This window comes from Oryctolagus cuniculus, chromosome 1, assembly GCF_051225735.1.
Source record: "Oryctolagus cuniculus isolate XC-2025 breed Fujian yellow rabbit chromosome 1, ASM5122573v1, whole genome shotgun sequence".
Taxonomy (NCBI): domain Eukaryota; kingdom Metazoa; phylum Chordata; class Mammalia; order Lagomorpha; family Leporidae; genus Oryctolagus; species Oryctolagus cuniculus.
The window spans coordinates 47,078,192-47,101,132 of record NC_142867.1 but is presented as its reverse complement, the minus strand read 5'-3'; the positions used below and the strand labels follow the sequence as shown (position 1 = coordinate 47,101,132).

General features: G+C 50.4%; 1 protein-coding gene across 1 annotated transcript in view; it reads left to right on the top strand.

The window, feature by feature from the left end:
* Positions 1–408: 408 nt before the first annotated feature.
* The window catches only part of NAV2 (neuron navigator 2), a 763,895-nt gene continuing 741,362 nt past the window's right edge, over positions 409–22,941 (top strand). Inside the window, exons 1-2 of the mRNA XM_051824899.3 lie at positions 409–503; positions 5,406–6,064. Coding sequence (XP_051680859.2) covers positions 5,990–6,064 — 75 coding nt within the window. The 5' untranslated portion in view covers positions 409–503; positions 5,406–5,989. The remainder of the gene's footprint in view (positions 504–5,405; positions 6,065–22,941) is intronic.

Below are 22,941 nucleotides of genomic sequence, written 5' to 3'. Positions count from 1 at the left end.
AGAGGTGTTCTAACTGACTGGACAGCTCCCAATGGGGCTCTGTCCTGACCATCCACGAGCTTAGCAGGAAGCTGGACCGGGTGCCCAGAGACGTCTTTCAACTAAGGTTTTTCAGCGGTGCGGTCTTTGGGTCTTTGGTGAAGCTTCAGCGGCGTCTGTCCCGCAGAAGGGTGCTGACCGGCCACTCTCACTCGCCACGGGCCCCGCCTTTGAACAGCAGGCGGTGCGGAGAGGCTTCTGCCTCACCCTTGCGCGCAGCCCCCTAGCCTGGGAAAGGCTTGGAACCCTGGAAGGGGACCGGGATGGCAAGGCTGCCCATTGGCTGTGAGGCGCCATGTGAACCGCTTGGGTTGGCTGGCGGGAGGGAGGAGGAGGCGGTTTCCCAGGTAACGGGAGGGCAAGGAGCGGCTGCAGAGGCAGCGGCCCCGGCTGAGGAGCGCGGGCTGGAGTACCCGGCGAGACCGGCTGGAGACCGCGGCTCCGCGAAGCAGGCGTGGGCACAGGTAGGAGCCCGCCCGCGTCCCCTCCTTGGGGCGGGTTGGCGCGGGCTGCTCTGCTCGGGTGGGGAAAGTTTGCCGCAGCAACTGGATGGGCCTGGAGCAGAGGACTTGGGGATGCTCTGTGCTGGGCTCCAGGGGCCGGGGCAGGGCGGGGGTTGCGGCCGAGAGAGCGCTGGCTAAGCGTTGACTGGCCCGGAGGTTCCACCTCTGCTCTGGGAGCTGGGCGGAGGGCTGTTGGCCGCCGAAGCCGGCTGGCCGCAGCTCAGCAACCGTTGGACCGGCCGGCGGGCCCTTGTTCAAAGATGCGCTGGGAAACTCTTCCCAGCAGATGCGGGGCTGGGGCGCGCCGCGCGCTGCTCGCGGCTCCTTTGCGAGCGCCAGGGCGCACTTTCCCGAGCCGCCGGCTATGCTGTCCACGCACCCGTCCCCAGTGGGTGTGTGTCCCTTGGTGTGTACGTGCCTGAGCCTGCGCGAGTCCGTGTGTGTCGAGTGTCTGCGTGTCTCTGCGTGATTGTGTTTCTGGGTGTTTCCCCGCGCCTGGGTCCCCTTGGTTCGCCGTTGGCGCGGGTGTCTGGCTCGCCCCCTCAGGATGCCGGTGTCTGAATGCCGCTGCTCGCAGATCTCTTGCCGGCATGTCTGAGTGTTTCGGGGCGTGTGTGCCTTCCTCTCTGTGTGCCTGTCTTACAGTGAATTTATGAGCGTGTGTGTGTGTGTGTGTGTGTGTGTGCTGTCTGGCCCCGTCTGCCTCCGACTGTAGGTCTAGTACCTGTCTGCGCTTCCTCCTCTGTTATCTGAGCTTCCTGGGGTGTCTGGACATGGGCGGGGGGTTGGGGGGTCTCTAAGTCTCTGTGTGCCTGTGTCTGCGAGTGCCTGTGCTTCCGGTGCCAGTCTGTGTGTGTCTTCACCGTGTCCGTGTGTGTGTGTGTGTCCGTGTGTGTGTGTGTGTGCGCGCGCGCGTGCTGGGGGTGTATCCCAGCCTGGGGCAAGTAGGCCGGCCCTGGATTCCCTGGACTCTCGCTCTCCCACGCTCCCGGTAGCCGCCGGTGGCTGGGCGAGGGCTGCCGGCTGGGAGGGGGCGCCCGAGCGCTGGCCGGTGCCTCCGGGGTGTGCGCTCCGCAGAGCCCACTCCTTTCTTGCCGGCAAAGGGACTCCGGCGGCGGCGGCGGCAGCGGCAGCAGTCGCAGCAGCAGTGACAGCCCGTGCTGCCCAGCTGGGGCCCAGTGACTTATTTTTGTGTGCGATCCTTTCTTTTCTTCGGGGAAGAGGCGGGAGCAGGCTGAGCTCGCTCGCTGGTAGTGCGCTCGCCGTGTGCTCTGGGGTTGGCGGATGGGTTAGCTCTCCCCAGCCACTTGGAAGAAGTGGCTCACTCGCAGGCGCCCATTTGGAGCAAGAAGGCCCCCAAATTAAAAACCCGGCCCAGAAACCACCATGCCCTCATCGTTCCACTTCGTGTATCTTCTGTAACTTATTGATTGATTGATTAACGAAAGGCTCGCTTTCCAAGAAGCTACTCCGTTTCCCCTGTTGGCACAGAAACCTAATTAAAGATGTCGGGTTGGTGATGAGTGTTAATTAGACCAGTGGAAAGACCGGTGCACCCTTGTTGCAGAAGCTTTACTCCATACAGCGATGATGTGCTGTTTCTCACCCACCAACCTTAAATCCAAATTTAAAACCAGTTTCCCCACTCCTTGCAGCTCCCAGGAAAAGGGAGTGGGAGGAGGTGGGAGCAGCTGAGAGAGGGAGAGGATTGAGGAGGAAGTAGCCCGGCCTGGTTTGGAAAATGTTGGAGACTTTAAGAAGGATGTTTTTGCCACCCAGTTGGAATCCCAACTGGGCATCTGGAAGGGAATGGAACTGTGCAGGAAGGGACTTGAGCAAGCTCCTCCGCTCTCTGGGGATGCTAGACCCTTTCCTGCCCACATGTCCAAGCCAGTCTGTAGGTTTTGTTTGTTGTTTTCCTGGGGATTGCCTGGAAGGAGTTGGAGATGAAACCTCTGGGAGCGTGTGTGTGGAGCAGGCAGGAGGAAGCTTTGGCAATGTGCTCAGAATGTCTTTAGAACAGCTGGGCTTGTCTTCTGAATTCCAAGGCAAAGTTTGGGCTTGCCCACCAGGCACCCCCGAGCCAATCTTAGGGTGCAACATGGCCATGCCTCCCCCCCACCTTGTGCTTGCAGCTGCTCCTGGCTGACTCACAGCACGGAGATGAGAAACTGCTGATATATCACTGCACTGAGGGATCAATCCAGCAAGCGGAATCCAGTTAGCTGTGCTCTTGGTCCTGCCTTTCAGCTCTGTTTCGTTCATGTGGATTTGAACTTTCCGAGGTTTCCCTGGCAGTAAGATACCAGAGCTTTGACATTGAGACTTGCTCATGAAGTGCCCCTCCCCTGTGGGGAAACAGATCAGCTATGGCAGCCAGCTGACACCAGCATCCTTGGTGACCCCTCTGCACCCTGGCTCCAGCATAGGACGGCAGTGGTCCAGCCCTGGTGGAGACGGACTCCTGAAAGCAAGCACAAAAGGCTCACAGGAGGTGTTGAACATCTTTCCACTTCCCGCTGGTGGGGAGGCATTTCTGCCACGAGAAACGTCTGTCCCCATGTGCACCCGGGGCGTGTGCACCGGCTGGTGTGATGGGATGTGACAGGGTCTCACCCGGGAGAGAGCTCCTGCACAGGGGCCCGGTGCAGAGCGCAGAGCTGCTCTCAGACAGGGAGAGCGCCGGGCTGCCAAGGAAGCAGCCTCTCTGGAGAGGGCTTTGCAAGGCGGAGAGCCCTCTGGGCATCTGCCTTTTCCTCTTTTATGATTATTCATGAGGAGAGTGAGCCGCTCTCCAAAGTGTGGACTCTGAATTCAGGCTGCTCTCGGGAAGTCAATTAACAGTGATTTTTCCAGCCTAGCAGACAAATGAGAAAGAAGTTTGAAGTCAGACCTGGGTTCAAATTTCAGACTCACAACTTCCTAGCTATGTGACTTGAGGCAAGTAACCTGGCTTCTGTTATCTTCAGTTGTCTCACTGCTAATGCACGGCTGTAAATCCCCCTTCAGAAGGAAATGACTGGCACATAGCAATCCCTCAACAGAGATTTGCTGAATGAGTGAATATGTAAAGGAGTAGACTGTGCCTGACACAGCAAACGTTCAATGCACATTAGCAGTAAGCTCTTGGTCACCTCTCCCAGGTCAGGGGGTGATCTTGATCTTTCCATTCTTATGGGCTGCCAATAGCCCCACTTGAAAGACCAGCAAACTGAGCCTGGGGGGTACTTTTGCTTCACAGTTCATTGCTTCCCTGGCTCATCCCCGGGTGCCTTGTTTTTTTCTATGATGATGATGGTGGTGGTGGTGGTGCACCCCACGTAGCTCTGAAAGGTAAGTTATCTTGCTTAAAATCCCGCAATGAGCATGTTTCAGAGTTGAAATTCAGTCCTTAGTCCTTAGTGTGAGGTCTCAGTTGAAATCAGGTAAAGGCAATGCTTGGGGCCAGTTTGCCAGACTTGACTTGCATTGTCATCTGGAGCTAGGAAGAATGGGGCTGAGGTTTCACCGATGCCAAGGACCCCTTGGAAGGGTGTGGAGATGGTGGCAGTGAGCAGCCAGCAGGTGCTACCGCTCTCTCTGGAAGTTCAGCTATGTCCGGAGCAAGCAGAGGGCTTCAGTCATGGCGCCTCTAACGTCAGTCCCCGTGGGTGTACTAGATGCCTCTGTTCTGCACGTTCAACCCCTCATGGATTCTTACCACGTTCAGAACGTTGGTGGCTCGACAAGTCCCTTGCAGAAATCTGCCGTGGCCCAGTGTTTAGCATGAAGGACTCACCTGTGAAGTCACAGTCCTTCTGCAGCTCCTCTCCCATGCGTCCACCATCCACTGGTCCCCCTCTTCTTCCACACAAGCCCCCTGTGGCTGCATCTCCTGTCTGCCTTTTCCCCTGCTTTGGCACTGAGCTGCACAAAAAGCCTTTTGTGACAGGGATGGGGAGTGGCTTCAGCCTCGCTCCAAAGTAGCCACCAGCCCAGACAGCTGCAAGGAAGGGCCTGTGGGCTTCTGTCTAGTGCCCGCTGCGGCTGGATCTGGCTGCAGCTCTCCTGGAGGCTGGCGCGGCTTGAATTGGAGAATGGCTACTGCTTGATTAGCAATGCTGGCAAGAAAGTGGTACCTTTTAATAAGGGGGTTCCCCTGCCTCCCTTTTTTTCTTTCCTGGTAGTGCTGGTGTGTGGGATGGGGCATCTACCCTTATTTATTGGTGCATCTTCATGGGATTCTCTTGGCCCACTCATGGAAGGGTGCACCCATCGTGAACGCCATCCTTGGTGCAGAAGGCTCCTTCCTCCCCCCTCCCTGTGCCTCCAAGCCTCTGTGACGTCAGCCAAGAGGTGACTGGGTGCTGTTCTGCCTGCAGGTTCCCTGGCAGAATGCGTTCCTGTAGGCCAGCTGCTCCGCAGCCCTCGGATGATCTGGAGTGCTCTTTTTCACCATCCCGGTGGGCCCTGGCATTTCACCTGCCATCCACGGCCTCCGGCAGCTGTAACTGGGGGAGGATGCTGGTGCTTTTTGCTTCACAGATCATTGCTTCCCTGGCTCATCCCCTGGTGCCTTGTTTTTTCTATGATGATGATGGTGATGATGATGATAGTGATGATGATGGTGGTGGTGGTGGTGATGCACCCCACGTAGCTCTGAAAGGTAACTCATCTCCAGCCCCGGTGAGCTATGTCATGAACAGAAGTCGGGGGTGGGGGGAACCCTCGATACTGCTTGTCCAGGGATGTGCTCAGGGGATGATCGCCGAATGCTGCTTCGTTAGGGCCTTATTGTGTGGTGGCCGACAGTGGGCAAGACAGCTGGAAGCTGCCCTTCTCCCAACAGCTTGCAAATCTGACTACTGATTGTTCTCTTCTCAGGTGTGGGTCTCGCTCCCCGAAGGCGGAGGATGACAGCCTGGAGGGGAGCCACGGCTGCAGTGAACGTGTGCGGGGACTGTGAGGCGCGCAGCTCCGTGCAGCGTTTGCGGTGATTTATGGGAGCCAGAGGCTGCCAGAGAGGGATGTGGATGCTATCAGCTCAGTGGATTAAATGCCCATTTACATTGTTATTGACATATAAATTATCCGTGCCAAGGAGACAGTGAGGGACAGGATTTCTGGGGCAGTAATGTGGCACGTGCCCCAGGATATGGACTCGTCTCGGCCCAAATCTGTCCTTTGGGCTCACACAAAGCAAGTCCTGGACCTAAAGCGAAGCCCTAAGTCCCAGCTCTCAGGATGCCGGCAGCAGCTGCCCTCATTGCCAAGGCAGCGGTGGTGAGTGGCGTCCCCCGGTGGATTCTACCAAGACGGGAAGACCTTTGAAGAGGCAGCGCTGACTCTCGTGGCTGGCGGGAGCTGTGGCTGGCAGGGTGCATGTATCGTTTTTGCCTGGGTGATTTTGTTCCTCTGTGGATTTGGAAGCATCGCTGAAGGAGAAAGGGGAGTTTTATTCCTGGGAAATGGAATCTGTGTGTGAGTCCAGCCAACAGCAGAAGAGAAAGCCAGTTACCCATGGACTGGAAGATCAGAAGAGGGTAAGTGGCAGAAGTTGGTTTGTCCCTTGGGCGCGCGAGGCTAAGTGTGAATTGCTAAGTGTGGGTCAGTGTGCAGTCACATGGGGCCATCTGAATTCTGCTCTTCCTGGATTATGTTTGTTTGCATTTTTCTGGTGATGGCGGCAATGTCATGGTTTGTGATTTGCATGTCCTGATTTCTACCTTGACATGTTGGCAGTCAAGGAGCAAATCATTTAATCCTGGGAGCCAGAAAGGCAAAGGTTTTGTAAACTTGAGCTAAGAAAGTTAACAGAAAAAGGGGTTGAGATACTCCCAGGCACATGTGAGCTTCTGGGTACTGAAGCGTCTTTGGGATGCGATCGCTCTCCTCACTGTTTGGAAATGTTGCTCTTGACAGCGGTGGTTTGCTTTGGGTCATTCTCTGTGTGGTCTGCTGGCTCTTGTGTTTGTGGATCAAAAACATATCTCATTGCACTCTTTGGCCCCATCTGTGAGAATGTCACAGTCATTTAAAGTGGCCTGTGGAGTGTAGGTCATTTGCTCTCATGGGTCTGAAAACCGCAGCCACCCAGGACCTGTGTCTTCCAGTTAAAGTTCAACTTGTCTTTAAAAGCCAGACATGCTGGGGAGTAGCGAGGAGTAGCTGATTGTCTAGGAAGGCACTTGTAGCTGTCTCTCCTCTCTCCCAGGGCATTGCTAGGATCAGGGAATAGCAGGAGTTAAATACAGCTCACACAGAGCCAGAGTTTGGGTTAAGCTGAAAATACTTCCTTCCATTTCCTTTGAAATGTTATGCATGGTAGAAAAACTTGTGGCATTCTCTCCATGTGGTGTAGATATGCCCTTTTCTCGTGTGTCTCAAAGATTGTCTCTTCCCGGTGTGAAACACCTGCAGATGGGGAAACAGGCCTCAAATCTCTTCCCTGTAATTTCAGATGCTGTGTGTGGATTGGTTTTACTCTGACTTTCAAAGGACAAAAATAAATGGAAAAAAACCCTATATTTTCCAAAAATATGCTGATTCCATTCCTAAAAAAAAAAAAAAAAATCCACTCCTGAAACTGCACTCACTAAAATTCAGAAATAATGCCCACTAGCTCACAAAACTTGGATGAGTGGGTTTGGTTTGTGGTGTTTGATTTATTAAATGTGTAACCCACTCAACCTGCCCATTCCAATTTCTAGGGCCACTTTCTGGGAGAGTGGAGGAAAATTGACAGTCACTCTGAACATAACCCAGGACTGACGGCTTTTGACCAAGTATCAGCCAAGTTTGGTATCCAGACACTTAGTGGAAGAACATTTGGGGCCTCTGACACTGTGGAAAATTTTAATTGGGCTGGTACACTGAGATAATGTGCAATTATGACGGCTTCTCCTCGGCTAGGTGTAGCTGTCTGTATTTCCCATCTGTTCTTGGCTCTGGCTGGGTTGGGTCCACATGTACTACGGAGCCTCTGGAAGTAGAATCTAACCCCAAGTGAGGCTCTGTGGCAGCTGGGGTAACATCAATTGGTCATGCTCAGCTGACATTCATTTTAACTTGAACTCTAGCTGTCATGGTGATTATTAAATTTATAATGATATATGTAAGATCCATTTTAATGACTCGCCATGCTTGGGTGAGCTCTCACTTGTGCTGGCAAAATAAGGCTTAATAGAGTATTACATTTCATTTTCTCCCGAATTTTCCAGCCATTGGTTGAAACTTTGCTTAGAAGGAATTACATTGTTTTTCCTGATAGGCGTGATCGAGGGACACACTGCTGAAGCCCAGCTTCTGAGCTTTGAGAAATACTGCCGCTGCAGCAGCTTTGTTGGTGTGTGCATGTGTGTGTGTGTGGGTAAACACACAGCCTGCTTGTGTCAAGTGTGAAGGGAAACAAGCCTCCCAGCGTGCAGTCTGGAATGCCTTGTCCTTGCCACTGAAAGGCGATTCTATAGCATTTGGCTCAGACAGCTCCAGTGAGCTGAAAACTCTTCAATGGGGGATTTGCTGAAAATCCAACAAAGGCGCAATCAAGGCATCTGCCAGAGAGCTGGGAAGCCTCCACCAACAGCAACCGAGTGCTCACTGGCGCCAGATCCTTGTGCCATTGCTCTGTGTGTGTGTGTGTGTGTGTGTGTGATATCTGGGGACAGACAGTTGTGGGCTAAGTTGAGAGACAAGGCAAAGGGTTGGCTGGCTTCAACCTTGCTGTTTCCTACTGTCCTGAGTAACAAAAGCCACTCCTCATGCGTCTGGTTGTGCCATGGCACTTATTTGGGATTTCATGTGACTGGAGTGGCTAGTTCATGGCTTGTCTGGGATCTGGTTCTCTGCACGGTATCCATGCATGTTTTCTGTGGCAAAGAGCCCATGAGTTGTAGAACCAGAAAGCTGGGTTCAAACGCCAATGGTATTGTGTGCTGGCTGTGCAACCCTGGGAAAGCTGCCTAAGTTCTCTGGTCTGCAGAGTCTCCATGGTCAACAGAGGACAACAACATTTAAGTGCAGGGATAGTGTTAAGATTAAATGCTGTAAGGCTAGAAAGGGATGCGGCATTCAGTAAATATTTGGGGAGTTATCTGTGTGTCCTTGGGACAGATTGTGATGTGTGATTTCTTTTCCTTTTGCTCTTAAAGGACTATGTATAATTTTAAGTTTTTTTTTTTTTTATGCTCCGGTAGGTAGGTAACACAGTGCATTACAAATGAAACCATTAAGGAAGAATACAGAACAAAATTCCTCTTTCCTCTAATCCTCTTGAGTAGTGACTGATATTAACCATTGTGTATATTTCATTGTTGACCTCTTCTGGTTTGTGTTTTTTTAATAAAACAGGATCGCACCGCACATATTTTTAGGAATTTCACATCTGCACTTGACACAGCATGGGTATCTATCTGCCTGAGTCATTTACACATTCCTACTTCCTGCCTTTTACTGACCGAGTCCCACTAGAGAAGTGCCACAGTTGATTTAAGTAATCCATTATATGTGCACATTGAGAATGTTTTCATGTTTTTGCTTCTGGCTTGTGATTTTGTTTTGTGATGTTATAAAATTCCACTATCCATCTATTCTCCAAGTATTTATGCAGTACTTCTGTGTGCCAGGAACTTTTCCAGGAGCTGAATATAAACCAGACAGACCAGACTCTTCCTTCTGGAAGCTTCGATTTTACGTTAGCACTGTCCAGTGACAGAAATGTGATATTTGTACCACGTACAAATCAGCCCTGCCTGGCCCCAGAGAAATGTGACTTCTGTGACTGTGGGACTGAACTTTAAATCTGTTTAGTTTTCACTCAATTCAACTTAGTGAGCTACATGTGGTTAGTGGCTACCATGTTGGATAGTGCCTTTCTGAACAAATAATTACATCATCTATTTGCAGACAATAGCCCAAGCTCAAAATAGGACAGAGTGATGTCATGGGTTAGGGATGGGGACAATTCCTATTTAGAGTTAGATTGTCATTCCCTTTCTAAGGGAGGTGTGCCTTAGATCCAGTAAAGGGCAGGCTTCCCAATGCGTCTCTTCTACCTCCTGTCCACCTGTGCAGCTGCCACACATGTCAATATAGAGACACTCTCTTGCCCCCCGACAGACTGGGTGCTAGCTGAGGGCGAGGGGGCGTCTCCCCAGGAAGCATCTTCTGGTGGAGACTCCCTGAGAGCAGACTGGCACGTGGGGCTGGGTGCCGCTCAGAGCTCAGCCCTACCCCACTGATGCCTGGTGCCACGTGTGGACGGCAGCTCCCTCAGTGCATCCAGCACCTGTCAAATCCAAATTCTGTGCTGAAGTCGGGGAAAAACCAGAGAGGCAGGGGGCTGTGAATTGCTATGGAGACAAAATTCCGTGAGTTAAGTCCTGTTCAGGGCCCTAAGAACCCACTGAACTAGCACAGACGGGAGAAGTAGAATCTCCCTGATACCTATTGATTAGTCTAGGGAATGACTCTCTGATTGATTTTTCTCTACTTCTCCTTAGAAGTTTGTCCTTCACAGAGAGAGCTTTCTCACAGAGGATGAACACCGCTAACTAAGAATTGCTCAGGCTTTTTAAAAGATGCTTGATGACGTGGTGGTGACAGAGACGGCTTAGTTAGAATATTCTCCTGGCTGTCAGCTTCTCAGCATGCAAGCTTCCTTCCTGGAGTCAGGGTTTTGTTTTTTTTTTAATGACTCTGGAGAGGCTGAATTTGGGCTTAGTGTAATTAAAATTTCCGTGGTTGGCTGAGCTGCTCAGGGTTGCCAAGTGCTGCCCTTCAGAGAGGAATATGTTATCATACTTGTGCCATCAGCCTCTCCTCTGTGCCGTTATTCATGGTACCCCCAACTTCCCTCTCCCTTGTGGCTGCAACTCAGAGTCCTTTGACCTTCTCCCTCCACTTTCTATGATTACTGCCTGTTCAGCCCGGCATCAGTCCCACCTGCTCGCATGCCAACAATGTGCACCTGTCTCCTTCTCGTATCCCTGCTGCCACCCTGGTTTCAGGCCCAGGAATTCTTGCCTGGAGCGTGGTACAGCCTCTGGGCTGGCTCTCTTGTTTCCTTTCTCCTTCTTCACTCTATCCTCCACTCTTGGCTGGGTTACTCGTCCCAGAGACTGGCTGTAGGCATCCCACAGACTAGTTTCTGACTGTGTCCTCAGAAGAAGCCATTCTCCCCCAGCCGTGGCTCTTTCCATTGTGCCCAACTTCTAGGGTGTAATGAATACAAGCTAGAATCTCACCAGAGTCCTGTTGGCCTCAGCTTCAAGCCTGGAAATGTCTACAACCTCCTTGAGCTGCTTCCCGCATGATGTTTATACTTAGCTTACGTGATGCCTGGTGCTGGCCCAGGCACTTGGTAAATACTCAAAAAGTGTGTCTATGGATCAGAATTTTGCTAATGCAATGAAATACTTGAGGCACCTAACTTTGTAAGGAGAAAGAGCTTAGCTAGCTCACAGTTTTGGGAATCGAGGATTGGGTGGCCCCACTGGTTTGGGGTCTGGTGGGGGTCAGTGGATGTAGATGGCAGTGGTGGAACTTATACATTGAAATGCTCAAGTGGCCAGCCAGGAAGCAGAGTGAGTGAGTGGCTCAGGCTTTTGTAACAACCCTCCCAGTAACTTACAGACCTCCTACTAGGCTCACCTGCTGAAGTTCCCATCCCTTCTTGACAACGCCACTCTGGGCTGATCCAAACCAATGTTCCAACTGTCCCAGGATTGATCGCTGGGACTGCCATAGTCTCCCTCTCTCTCATCCTGTCTTCTTGCTAACTGCTAGTTGCTGTCCCTTAAACAGCCCTTCCCCTACTCCCTGAGTATTAGTTATGTACCCTGTGCCTCGGAGTGCCTCTCATGCCCAGACCCCTGGTCCATCCTCCAAGCAGAGGGGCTCCTCCTCATGTTTGCATGCCTGGCTAAAGTGCAGCATGGGTAGCAGTTCACTGCATTCTCCTTACGTCCCAGACATCTTCCACATAGCACCACTGAACCCAGATTGCTGTCTCCTCGAGGGAGGAACCTGCTCTTGTCTCTCCTCTCCTTTTCATGCCCTGGCTCATAGAAGCCCCAATCAATATTGCTGAACATTCCTTGTTGCTTTGAGATTCCTCCTTCCCTGTGGTCATGGTCATGAAGCAATCCTCCTAGGAGATACATAGGAGCTCTCTTCAGTGCTAGAAGCCATTGATGAAGGAAGACTAGGCTGGGTCTGGGGAGTGGACTAGGGGAAGGCATGTCAGAGTGATGATTTGAAGGAAGAAGCAAGAGGAGTTGTGTTTGGGACTAGACCCAGATGATGGAGGGGATAAAACTCAGCTGTAGCCCAGCTTCAGTGCATCAGTGATTGGAGGAGACTGGTGACTCTGAATGGAGTGACTTGAAGCAATGACACCTTCTAATGCCTCACACGGTAGAAGCACCTCTATACGGGGTCTATATCAGTGCAAGCAGGAAAACTGTTAGACACAGAAAGAAAATAAGACTCAGCAACATCTGAAGTAATTTTCCCAAGTAAAGGGAGCTGGATTTAGTGAACTTCTCAAGATGTTCGGGATGGCTTTAAAAATCACACGAATAGGCCAAGGATAGAGATGCTGATGTGTATTGAGTGACTGCTGTGTGTCAGTGAGGTCCTAGGCATTTCTCATGTTAGCTCATTTAGATCCCTCCTAAGCCATTGAGCTAGGCATTGTTAACCCATTTGAGAGGTGCAAAAGCTGTGATTAAGGGACTTTTCTAGGACCTCTCTCTAATTTCACCTTTCTAGTAGGATTATATCACTCTGTTTTTAAAACTAAATTTCCCTTTTAAAATCAGTTTGCTCAATTTTTCTGCAGCCGTGCACATAATACATGCGCGTGCACACACACACACACACACTGTCATAGGATTGACCTGTATGACACCTTACAGATGTCTGTGATCCCAAGAGCTATGTCCACATCATTCAGCACATCAGGGCTGTATGCCAGTCCCCTCCCCAAGGCCGGTCACAGGCCAGTGGCGAGGCTGACTTGCTTGAGAGGGGCTTTCCTGTGCCCGGTGATCTGAGCTGTGGGGGTTGAAGGTATGCTTAGGGAGTCTGGTTGGATGGATGCTCACGTGTCAGGTGAGGGTGCAGCTCCAGCCCTAGCTCTCTGAACTCGTTCCACATGAACCAGAATGCCTGCTGCTTGGGCCAGACCAGTGTGCAGCTGCTGCCCCTGCGGAGCTGAGCTCACAGCAGTAACAGCTTGATCTGCCTGCTGACAGGTCCCTGCCTGGACGGCTCACCTGTCTTGCTGGCATGCATGGAGGGGATGTTAGCCAAGCGCTCACAGGATGGACACTGAGCATACACCACAGCACATTTCACAGGTCGTTGAAGAGGGATGCAAAGAGAGTACAGCCAGATGCAACTCAATTCAGGCAGCTCTGAGCCCCTGTTCAGGTACAAGCTGTGGGGAGAGGCTGGCAAAGGGCTCAGGCTCACTTCCTGCCTTCATTACAGCGGGCAGAATGTGACACAGAACAATATTTGTCTTTGCTCACCCATCCATCCATCCAGTCCACATTTATGTATTGAACACTGATTGTGTGCCAGCCAGCCTCAGCAAAAGGCATTGAGGTTGCAATGATGGCTTAGCAGCTGTTCCCAAGTTCTGGGCACTTCCAGTGGAGGAGTAAGTTCACTCAGCAGTGGCAGTGTCTTTCTGGCTCGGAGAGGTCAGGAAGTCTTCTCTGGAAGAGGAGGTACTTGTAGCGGTCCCAGTGGGAAGCACACTGGAGGGAAAGCTGAATAAATAGCTCCCAGCAGGGTGGATAGGGTATTTGTGTGGGGCTGCAGCTTGGATAGATGCTGGCTGTTACAGACTGACTTGTGTCTCCAAAATTCATGTATTGAAACTCTAACTCCCAATGTGACTACATTTAGAGATAAGACCTTTAAGGCAGGAATCGAGGTTCTATGGGGTCGTAAAGGTGGGGCCCCTTTCCAGTATGACTGATGTCTTTATTGGAAGAGGAAGACCCGCCAGGGGTACAGGGCTCAGAGGAAATGCCATGTGAGGACATGAGGAGAAGGCTGTTCTGCCAGGACTTCGGTCTTAGACTTCAGCCTCCGGAAATGGGAACTAAGATTTTTCTGTTGTTTAAGGCCCCTAGCCTGTCGTGTTCTGTTAGAGCAGAACTCATAGGCAGATTCATGATGAGAGTAAGTCAGTTGCTTAAGATAGTTTGCCTCGGGCTGGTGCTGTGGCATAGTGAGTACAGCTGCTACCTGTGATGTTGGCATCCTATATGGCCACCAGTTTGAGTCCCAGCTGTTCCACTTTTGATCCAGCTCCCTGCTAATGTGTCTGGGAAAGCAGTGGAAGATGGCCCAAGTGCCTAAGTCCTGCACCAATATGGGAGACCTGGAAACAGCTCCTGGCTTCTGTCTTCAGCCTGGCTCAGCCCTAGCCATTTCACCACTTGGGGAGTGAACCAATGGGTGGAGATCTCTCTCTCCCTCTGTCTCTGTAATGCTGACTTTCAAACAAACAAATATTTTTAAAAAGATAGTTTGCCTACAACAACCTGAGCTGTAAACTCCCTAAGGACTTCACGAGGGGTGAAGCACACTGAGGTAGAAGGAAGGCCAGCTCGCCTGTGGCCACCTTCCGTGGGCAGCCCGGATTGCCATGCTTGTCAAAGTGCTTTCGCTGACCTTGTCTCTTCAGACTTTTTCCTGTAGATCAGAACTATCTCACCAGTCATTCCTTTCCTGAAGTCTCTAACGCATGGTTTTAAAGCGGAGGGAAGAGCAGTGATGTCACCCAGGTTGTTTGGTGTTTGTAAACCACACAACGTTGGGCCCTTGTCATGCTCAGTAATTTATTTAACCTTTCTCACCTCTGTGTCTTCACGGTGGGACTTTGGATGCTATTAATAAAATCCTTGGTGAGCATTACGAGCAGTAATGCACTTGATGTATTTAACACAGTGCTTAGCACATGATTAAGTATGGATTGATATCTATTAGAATTCTTATCACCTGTTTCCCTTTTTTTATTTGGCAAAATCCCTCTAAGAGGCATATTTGGGGAGTAACATGGGGCTGGGTGGATGGGAGGCTGCTGCTCCATCTTTTACTTGCATTTCTGGTAAACTGAAGGGCCCAGCAAATTCCCTCTGGTTTAAACTTTTGTCACTGTGCAAATTCCTAAAAGTCTGCTTTCCTGCTGTAGAAATCCAGTCCATGAAAACAACCGAATCTCCTGCTGTGTAGCAGTCTTGTAGGAACTACCTTGACCTCGTCATTCCCCATGTTAAATCATAACACACAGGACTCTGACATATAGGGATTAAGGTAAACCTCTTGTGTGAATCTGAGACAGGCTTTGCTAGTTGCATTTTCCCTGGAATATATTTTATGCTTCAGGTGTTACGCTTTGTGGCATGCCCTAAAACCCCAGCACCAGAAACAAAAATCTGGTTACCTAGAGGTGAGTTCCAATTAACCAGGGTTTTCCAAACTCTGTCCCAGGTTTCTTTGCTCCTAAATCTTAGATCAGATTCTTCCATGCCTGAGGTTTGAATCAAAATAATGACATTTCTGACTCCTATCCTCAGGGCATTAATTTTTAATCTTCCTTCTCTTTGGGATAATTAGGGATGTGGGGGTGGGGAAGAGAAATGGGAGGAGATGAGGATGGCAGGGCGGGAGTGGATGTTTTTACAGTGCAGCCTCTCCGAAAGAGAAGGAGCCACAATGAAGCCGTGCAGCTACATTCCAAGTTCATACTGGGGGTGCAGGACAAAGGCAAGGATCGGGACTGAGGCAGGTGGCTGATGAAGCCGGGTCAGGGTGGCTCCTGACATGGGAACTGGGTCGTTGAGGAATGGCCCAGAGCTGTGTGGCTGTGTATGTTGGAGAGGGAGGTTGAGAAATATGTCTGGGTGTGCATGCTCTGTGTGTCTGTCTCTTGGCTGAGCTGAGCCAGTGAAGACTCAGAGCCTCGCCAGTGCCCAGCAGGCAGGCCCCCTCAACTCCTGCAGGGACAGGAGTCTGAGCCTTGGTCACGACCCGTGGGATCCCAGGTCCTGCATCTCTTGTGATGCCATCGTGCAGGTTCCAATCTGGACACCTAGGAATGCGGTGCCTTTGTGTTCAGAATTCAGCTTTCCATTTATTTCTTAGGCTGGGGAGTGAGGTTCCTCTAGCTCTCCTCTCTGTGTCATGCCCCCTCCCCCAATAAAGGGTGGGATGTAGAAGAGAGATTTCCAGTGAGTATATGATTCTATGTTTAAATTCAAATATTGTAATTTCAAAATACAATAAGCAAAAATTATTAATAACATGAGAAAATCTAACACAAAGAGCTGTAGCTCTTATGCCCGGTGCAACCCACATGTGAAACTGCATTTAATGGACTGCCTGAAGTCTCTCTTTGTCACTAGGTCCATGTTTGTTGCTGTATTCAGCACACACAGATGGCAGTGCTTAGCACATAGTGGAGATCAGTCAACATTTGTTGAATGAATGCCTGACAGCATGTTGGATGCCAGAGTGCAAAGAGAGTTAGGGCTTGACTTCGCCTCTCTGAGCCGGACTCCTGGTGCCAGGGAGCAGGAGCATCCCTGAAAGGAGAAGGTTTTAATTGTCTTTGATTTTGCGAATGTCCTGCATTTGTGGGTCTTTGTGTGTGCAGGGTTCTTAGCTAGGAAGACCCAGCCTTATCCCAGTGAATCTGCAATTTCCCCCACCCCTGGCGGAGAGAAGCCTTTTCCCTTTGAGTCTCTGTGGGACCATGGTGGCAGGTGAGCTGGAGGGTCACTTCCTTGATGTCTGTGTGGGCTGATCATTTCGAGGTGAGATAAGAGGCGAGAACTGTGTGGCTCAGATGTGCCCAAAAGGGGGTGTGCTGAATACATCAGTGCAAGCGGCGCCTTTACATGTTGCCACACAAAGGGACAAATTGTGAGAGCCAATAATGAGAAGGCTGCTTCTGAGCAGGGAGGCAGTATCATGGTCAAGCCCATGGATGTTCTGAGATGGAGACAAGTGATGCAGCGTAGGTTTAGAAACACCCGGGCTTGCCCGGAACAGAAGGTACATGGCGCTATGCTTTCCCAGGAAAATGCAATGGCGCGTAAGAAAAAGAGCTTTGATTAAAGTTGGGCCTTTGAGTGCCAGCTTGGCTTCCGTGAGGGCAGGACAAAAGGCAGCGTGAGGTGCAGGCTATCTGTGCCCCTTGCACTATCAGGTAATTTATCAGCTTCTCTTAGCGAATCAGTTCCCTCCTCCTCTTCCCAGTACCCTCCCTTCACTGCTATTCATGACTTTTTCTCTTCCCTCTTAACTTCAAGGCTGAGCCTTGTTAATCCCGCCCATAACCACCTTTCTTTTTCAAGTTACTGTCCTCTGGGAACTTCCCTCTGTGCTTCCTAGTTCGGAGTCATCAGATAATCTGACTGGCCCACCTCATTCTTGTCTTTGTCCACAAAGACTCACCTTGACCAAACCTTAGATGGGCTTCTCTCAGCCACCTGTTCAACTGGCTATCTTTTCCATGACCTTGACCCTCAGCCTGTCTTTGGCCTGCCCAGCCCAGTCTAAGCAAGAATCCTGCTAAGTTAATTTGGAGAGCATCCTCTCCCCTTCATATGGGTTCAAGTTCCTCACCCTGGCTTTGCTATGCAAGTTCCTGACCTGCCTTGAGTGAGAACTCATTAGGTCTGTTAGTAAGAATGTCCCTACCCTTGATGTCTCCTAGTAATTTTGTATCCATTGACCCCTCCATTACTATGCTTATTGACTGTAAATTCCTAGCTGTCTTTGCTGTATTTGGGGTTGAACCTGTATCTCTCGTCTATTGCAATACTTCTATTACAATTGTCTTGAACAAAGCCTTTCTTGCTGGTTTAATGAGTGTCAGAATTATATAAATGTATGTTGTATATGTATACACACAGAAATTTATGTATATGCACACACATACATAGATAAGTAGATGGGTATATATTATAGTTTATATAGATAGGTAAGTAGATAGGTATATATGTGAGTTTAATTGTTTATACAGCCAGAATCTGACACTGCGTCGATCAGTTAAGCCTAAGGTGGGCACAGGGTCACATGGTACAGAATTTAGGCTTTGAGGGTACATTACTTAGAAGGAGTTGCGGCCAGCACCATAGCTCACTAGGCTAATTCTCCGCCTGTGGCGCCGGCACACCAAGTTCTAGTCCCAGTCGGGGCGCCGGATTCTGTCCCGGTTGCTCCTCTTCTAGTTCAGCTCTCTGCTGTGGCCCGGGAGTGCAGTGGAGGATGGCCCAAGTGCTTGGGCCCTGCACCTGCATGGGAGACCAGGAAAACACCTGGCTCCTGGCTTTGGATCAGCGCGGTGCGCCGGCTGCGGCGTGCTGGCCGCAGTGGCCATTGGGGGGTGAACCAACGGTAAAGGAAGACCTTTCTCTCTCTCTCTCTCTCTCTCTCTGTCCACTCTTCCTGTCAAGAAAAAAAAAAGGAGTTGGGAGTGGACAGTGGTTGGCATCGCTAATCCACTGGGTGGAATTTGACGGGAACGGGGAGGAAAGAAGGCTGGCCAGCAGGAGGCGCTCTCTGTGGTGGGTGATCGAGGCAGGACGGAGTCCTCTGTTGAATGTGTGTCTTCCTCACTGGGTTGTCCGCATCCTCACAAAGCTCACTGTCCAAAGGCACAGCAGGTCACTAAATGAATAATTAAACAAGTGTCGACATAGATTCCACACACTGCTGAGTAGAACAGAACAGGGAAGCAATGGACAACAGGAGGAGACTCAATCACGAGGTGGAAACAGCTGCAGCCGTTAGAACAATCTTAGGGAAGTTTCCTAACCTTTCTGAGCCCTACTGCCTCACCTATGGAATAGGGATGCTAATAGTTTGTATCTCAAAGAGTTATATGGAATGAGATTCTGTCTATAAAGTACTCAGCATGGTATCTGGTATATTGTGTTCGTGCTGATCAAAAGTGGGCTCTCATCCATCTCTGAGCTTGTTCTGAGCCATGACAGATGACGTTTTGTTTCTGAGGTTTGACCAGTGGGTTGATTCCTTGTCTGTAGAAGCTGAGAAAAACAGCCACACTTTAGAGTGGACTTGAGTTCTAGCCCCAGACTGCTGCCTCCTGGAGTGCCAGCCCTCAGTTTCCTTCTGCACTGCCAGGAGATTCCTTGCTCCTTGGTCTCAGCTTTCCTGGTTTGTGTTATTTGGCGCTCTCAGGGTGCATCCTTCCACTTGGAAGGTAGGGTGAAGTCCCCTGCTCTGAGTGCCTTTATCCCTGGACACCTTCCGTGATTCTGAGGCCATTATGCCGGGCCCAGAGAGCCAACTTGCCCTGGGGATTGAGAACAGGGTGTGTGGGGGGGCGGGGCTTGAAGGCTTGAAGATGCAAATAATGAAGGCAGGGGCTCCCTTCTCCTGTGGCCACCAGTCACTGGAAGGGCTCTGTTGGGACAACAAAGAGGAAAACAAAACAAGCATTAAGTATGATGTAATTATTAACTCACTTATTTAGCCATCCATTCAGGCAGTCCCCCAATCATTGGACAGTTAATTAACATTTGGGCATAATCTGCATACCAGACACTGTTCTATAATGTTTGCAACAATTAGATAGTATGGGTTGTTCTCATATTACAAATGAGAAGTAAAGTGGAATAATTTTCCCAAGGTCCCCAAGCTAACACCTGAAGAAATAGGGATCAAACCCAGGTATGTTTGAAGCTCTATGACCACAATCATCTTCTACCCACAGAATACTTTATTTATATATTTATCCATCTATTTACTTGAAAGTTGGAATTACAGGGAGAGAGGGAGAGACAGAATGAGAAATCTTCCATCTGCTGGTTCACTCCCCAAGAGACCTCAATGGCCAAGGCTAGGCCAGGCCAAAGCCAGGAGCCAGGAGCTTCATTTGGGTCTCCCATGTGGGTACAGAAGCCCAAGGATTTGGGCCATCTTTTGCTGCCTTTCCAGGTGCATTAGCAGGGAGCTAGATCAGAAGTGGAGCAACAGGGACTTGAACCAGTGCCCATATGGGATGCCAGTGTTGCAGATGGTGGCTTAACCTGCTCCGCCACAGCGCTGGTCCCCACACAGAACACTTCTGACACCAAACATGTGGCGTTCTATTTCCCCACACTCATCAGTTCTCTGACTCTGTATGTCTTTCAATCCAGTTCAATTCTGACATCATCTCCCTGGAGTTAGTGCCAAATCCCGTAAGATTGTCTCCATTTCAGACACTGGTCACAAGTCTGGCCTGCCAGACTTCTGACTTACTGGCTGTAACGCATGGGTTTCTACGGCCTCTCCTTTGGATTCAGTAGCTTTCCATAATGGCTCAGGGAACTCAGGAAGACAGTTCATTAGAAGAGCTGCCCAGGGAGAGGGATGTGGGAAGGAGCTGCTTCTATCCCCTCTCTGGGCACCACCTTCCCAGCACCTCAAAGCATTCCCCACTCTGGAAGCTCTCTGAGCCCGGGCTGGGCTTATGCCTTATAAAGCGTCCCATTACAAAGGCGTGGCTGATCAAATCCCAGGCTAGTGGTCATGAGCTCAGTCTCCAGACTTTCTCCCTTCCCCAGAGGTTGGGAGGTAGGACCAAAAGTCCCATGATTGGTTCCCGTGGCAACCAGCCCCCATCCTGAAGCCACTGGGAGCCCACCTATGGCTCTCGCATTTGTTTACACTCAGGTATAGTTGGAAGGAACTTGTTTTGAATATCAAAAGAAAATTCCAAGAGTTTTAGAATCTCTGTATCGGGTACCAGGGACAGAGACCCAATCTATATTTCTTACTATAGTGCAAACTCACGGAAGCCATCTCTTTTTTGCTATCCTACCCCTTTCAACAGATGGCTGCCCACCCTCTCATTTCTCAGGCAGACCTCATCCCCTGGGTCAGCCAGCCCTGGCTGGTGTTCAGGAAGCAGCCTGTGTCACCCTGTCCATCTCTGTCTTCCTACTTTGATTCTGGTCATGTGTGACGGGGTCTTCAGCTCCTGTCATCTGTCATGGCACATTGGAGACTCCTGCCATGTCTGCCCAGAGCCTGGAAGACCCTGTCCACAGGAGGTGGTCAACATGTCCTGGAACACAGGCTACAAGGTGTACACAGTGACCTGGAGGAGACAGATACCATGGTAACAGTCACATTCATCCACAAGCCTCTTGTTTTGCAAGTCTTAGTATTAAGGGCTGTTTCTGATTGCATGGAAGGGTGGTGTGCGTTACAGAAGATATTATGGAGTTCTGTAGAGAACTTTGCAGAAACACTTGTTACTTTTCATGAATTGGTTCACAATACAAAGCTAGTGAGTTTACCCATACAACAATATTTTTACTTTTGTTGTGCTACCTTCGATAGGGAGATTGCTGGGGAAAATGTTAGCATTAAGGGCACTTGAGTTTTTTTTTAAGGCAAGGGGTTCACAGCACTCCCTATTTTGCAAAGAATGAGCCAAACATGGTCCCATATGCAGTAACGGCTTGTATCTGAGCCATCTGGGACACGGCTGGCTTTCTGCTAGTGGGAGCAGAGACAGCATCATCCGCCTTCCTCCTGCTCTCCTGTTGTCTGCACCAAGCCATCCGTAGGCACTCTGCAGCATCCATTCATATTCCCACCGCTTTGAAACTTCCTTATCCCCTCTCTCTGATTTTTTCTTCTCTGGCTCTTTTCTACTCTCTCTTGCTCTTTTTTCCTACTCAATATGTTAGTGCCTTGAATCACCGGTAAGTTAGGAATATGCACTGTGGAGTTCAAATGATGAAAATCCTGGTTCAATGACCATCAGGAAGTCACCTCCCCTCTGCATGTCTGCGCTTCCTTTTTGGTTAGATGGGGCAGCACAGCAGTTGTCATATCCTGGGCTTATTAGAAGATCAAATGAGATTAAAACAAGTCCTCAGTGAGTACCCAGTGGGCAGTAAATATTCATAGTGATGGTGGCAATTGCAGTGGGTGGGTTCCCGTTAGACTGTAGGATGCTAGAGGACAGAAGATGAGCCTTGGATTTGTCCTCTAGTCTCCTGTACTGATGACAGTGCTGAAGTCACAGCCACACTCCATAATTAGTGGATTTAAATAAGTTTCCAGAGTCCAGTGTTGTGGCACGGCAGGTTAAGCTGCTGCCTGCAATGCCTGCATCTCATGTCAGAGCCATTTGAGTCCTACTCTGCTTCCAGTCTGGCTCCATGGTCTGGGAAGCAGTGGAGGATGGCCCCAGCTTTTGGGCCCCTGCCAGCCATGTGGGAGACCCAAATGGAGTTCCTGGCTCCTGGCTTCAGCTTGGCCTAGCCCTGGCTGTGGTGGCCATGTGGGGAGTGAAGGAGAAGATAGAAGACCTCTGTCTCTCGCCCTGTTTCTGTCACTCTGCTTTTCAAATAAGTTTATTTATTTATTTTTTAAAAAGAGGTTTCCAATGTCATGCTTTCCCTTCGGTCTGCTTTTTCAGAATTGCATTTAAATAAATGCAGTGTGTGGATGATATTCACACCCATTTTATAGCGTGCATGTGTCAGTGATTAAATAAAGGGTTTATGCCTGAGTGTTTATCCCCCCCAGAGGAACAAGCATCCACACAGAGCTGTGTGCTTTTCAGAGTCCTGCTCTTGGCCAACTAACGCCTCTCAGAATGAGCTAATCCCAAGGAGGAGTCACCTTTGCTCTTTCGGTAGGAAGTGAAATCAGGCCTGATTCTAGAAGCAGCCAGAGAGGGGAAATTTGGCACAGCGCTGAGAACAGCGAAGTCTTATGGGAGATGTCGATGATCAAAATTATCTGTCATTTCAGCTGCCACTAGAAAGAGCTCCACCTGGCCCCTTCCCCTTGGGGGGTGACCTCTCCCCTGAGTCGGAATGATGGGCCCAGCTGGGCCGAGGAAGGAGCAGTCATCAGGGTCGGGTTACCAGCAGGCGTGACGTCAGGGCAGCGCCTGGCTCCTAAGAGGCAGCAGCTGTGCCCAGTGCCCGTGCCCTCTGCAGGGCCCTCCCAGGTCAGGAGCTCAGTGGCCGGCTGAGGGCTGTAGATGGTCTCCCCCTACCCACAGGGGAGCCAGGCTGCTGCTCCTCCTTCCTGCTCGGTCCTTCCAGCCAGGCCATCTTTCTGCAGCTCCCCAAGAGCAGGGGCACCAGGAGCCTCTGGCTGGACAAGACTGGGCATGGCCGAGTAGAAGAAATGCTTTGGGACCCTGCGATGGGTCTACAAGAGCTGCCAGAGGTGGATGAGAGGCAGAAGATTGTTCTGGGAAGGGCTGGGTCTGGAGTCAAACAAACCCAGATAAAATCATGGGTCCAGTGACTACAAAGGAACCATACGCAAATTATGTCTCTGGGAGCCTCAGCTTTTGTCATTTGTAAAATGGGGAAGAATACATTTTTCAAGGGTTTTTTTTTTTTTAAAC